At 43.3% G+C, this 1879-nt stretch overlaps 1 protein-coding gene across 1 annotated transcript in view; it reads left to right on the top strand.

The window, feature by feature from the left end:
* LOC106818355 (spore wall protein 2-like) overlaps positions 1-1879 on the top strand; it is a 9699-nt gene that overhangs the window by 6077 nt on the left and 1743 nt on the right. The window contains exons 7-8 of the mRNA XM_014823072.1: positions 621-749; positions 1154-1875. Coding sequence (XP_014678558.1) covers positions 621-749; positions 1154-1875 — 851 coding nt within the window. The remainder of the gene's footprint in view (positions 1-620; positions 750-1153; positions 1876-1879) is intronic.

Below are 1879 nucleotides of genomic sequence, written 5' to 3'. Positions count from 1 at the left end.
CTGCGTTGTTACGTCAGACCATCTCGTCTGTGTTTTATTGAATTGCTCAGTCAGTGGTTCTGGCTAGCTCAGGGAGTTAGCTACGTTATTTAAGAGCTGGCTTAAGGGAATCTGTTCTATGAGAGGTCGCATATCCAAAACGCCGCACGTGTTTTTCGTCGAAAAACACGTGAATGGCGTGTTCCGTGCTAGTGTTTTCGCTTTCCGTAGTAAAATCACAGCAGGGTCGACCTAAGGAATCTATTATGGTCTTCATTTAATTATCAGTCGTACGTTTGCTAATCAGTAACCATTAAATTAGCTAGTTGACTACTATTACAGCATACGTCAACCGTTTTAACATGTTTGTAACAGTTATTGTATACGGAATGCGAAAACTATAATATAGATATAATATAGATCATAATATAATATATGTATATAGATCATAATAGAGCATCTATTATGCACTCTTGATATATATATATATATATATTGAGATTAATTCCAGAAACTTGTATTATTATTATTATTATTATTATTATTATTATTATTATTATTATCACTCCTACTTTTCCCCTTACTACTATTAATAATACTACAATACCATTTATTATATCTGTTATTGTTTACTGGCAGAGTGAAGACGAAGAAGAGTACATCTATCTCTCAACCTCAGATGAAATACAGTAATGCACCGGACATGGGCGCCACCAACGTCAGCCTAGAGTTTCTAGATGCAGACAACCCGAGCGAAGTCATGATCTCAAGTACGCTCCCTCGCTCTTTCATGTTTGTTTCATTCCAAAAATTGAAATTCCAATTTTTCTTCTTCTAATTCTTCTCAAAAATGTGTTTTTCGCTTGAAAACAAAATAATTAACGTTCTCTCGATACACCGAATTTAGTTTTAAACGCACGTCGTTTTGTGCTGAGGGGGTGCTAACCCACATTGGGCCGTTTCACTTGCCGTTTCACTTGCCGTTTCACTTGCCGTCTCACTACCCAAAAAGTAGGGTTTCTTTCAATTTACCTCTGAGAAGGGGATCTCTAACTCATTCTTCTCCCTCAAATTTCATACGGGTCCCCAAAAAAACATTTGTCGCCGTTGATTTCGATTTCATGCAGTAGAACCAGGTAGCTAATTAGACCTTGCGTTTGTCACCGTGTCACAGGTAACTCCGTACAGGTGATGATGGAGTCAGACGACACGCACCTAGCAACCGTGTACACGGGCGCCGTCGCTACAGACGCCGCCGCCGCCGACGACGATCAGGAGAAGCTGGAAGCCAACGTTCTCGTGTCGGGATCCGAGAACGGAGAAACTCGGATCGCATCCGATGCCGATCCGGTACAGCAAGCAGATCTGCACAGTTCTAATGCAGAAGAAGATGCTGGCAAGAGAACGAGTAACAGTAGTAGCAGTAGTAGCAGCAGCAGTAGTAGCGGCGGCTGGGGTGATGACGAGGATGGGGGGGAACAGACCGCTGTGGTAGGAGCAGCAGGGGCGGGGGGCGAAGTCAACAATACAGAGGTGAATGGAGAGGCAGAGAATACAGGAGAGGCAGAGAATACAGGTGAGGGTGGAGAAGTAGAGAATACAGAAGTGAATGGAGAGGCAGAGAATGCAGGTGAGGGTGGAGAAGTAGAGAATACAGAAGAGAATGGAGAGGCAGAGAATGCAGGTGAGGGTGGAGAAGTAGAGAATACAGAAGAGAATGGAGAGGCAGAGAAGGCAGAGGATGCTGAAGTATCAGAGAATACAGAAGTGAATGGAGAGGCAGAGAATGCAGGTGAGGGTGGAGAAGTAGAGAATACAGAAGAGAATGGAGAGGCAGAGAAGGCAGAGGATGCTGAAGTATCAGAGAATACAGAAGTGAATGGAGAGGCAGAGAATGCAG

The sequence above is a fragment of the Priapulus caudatus genome, unplaced genomic scaffold (genome assembly GCF_000485595.1).
Source record: "Priapulus caudatus unplaced genomic scaffold, Priapulus_caudatus-5.0.1 Scaffold2180, whole genome shotgun sequence".
NCBI lineage: Eukaryota > Metazoa > Priapulida > Priapulimorpha > Priapulimorphida > Priapulidae > Priapulus > Priapulus caudatus.
This window is presented reverse-complemented; position numbering and strand designations above follow the sequence as displayed.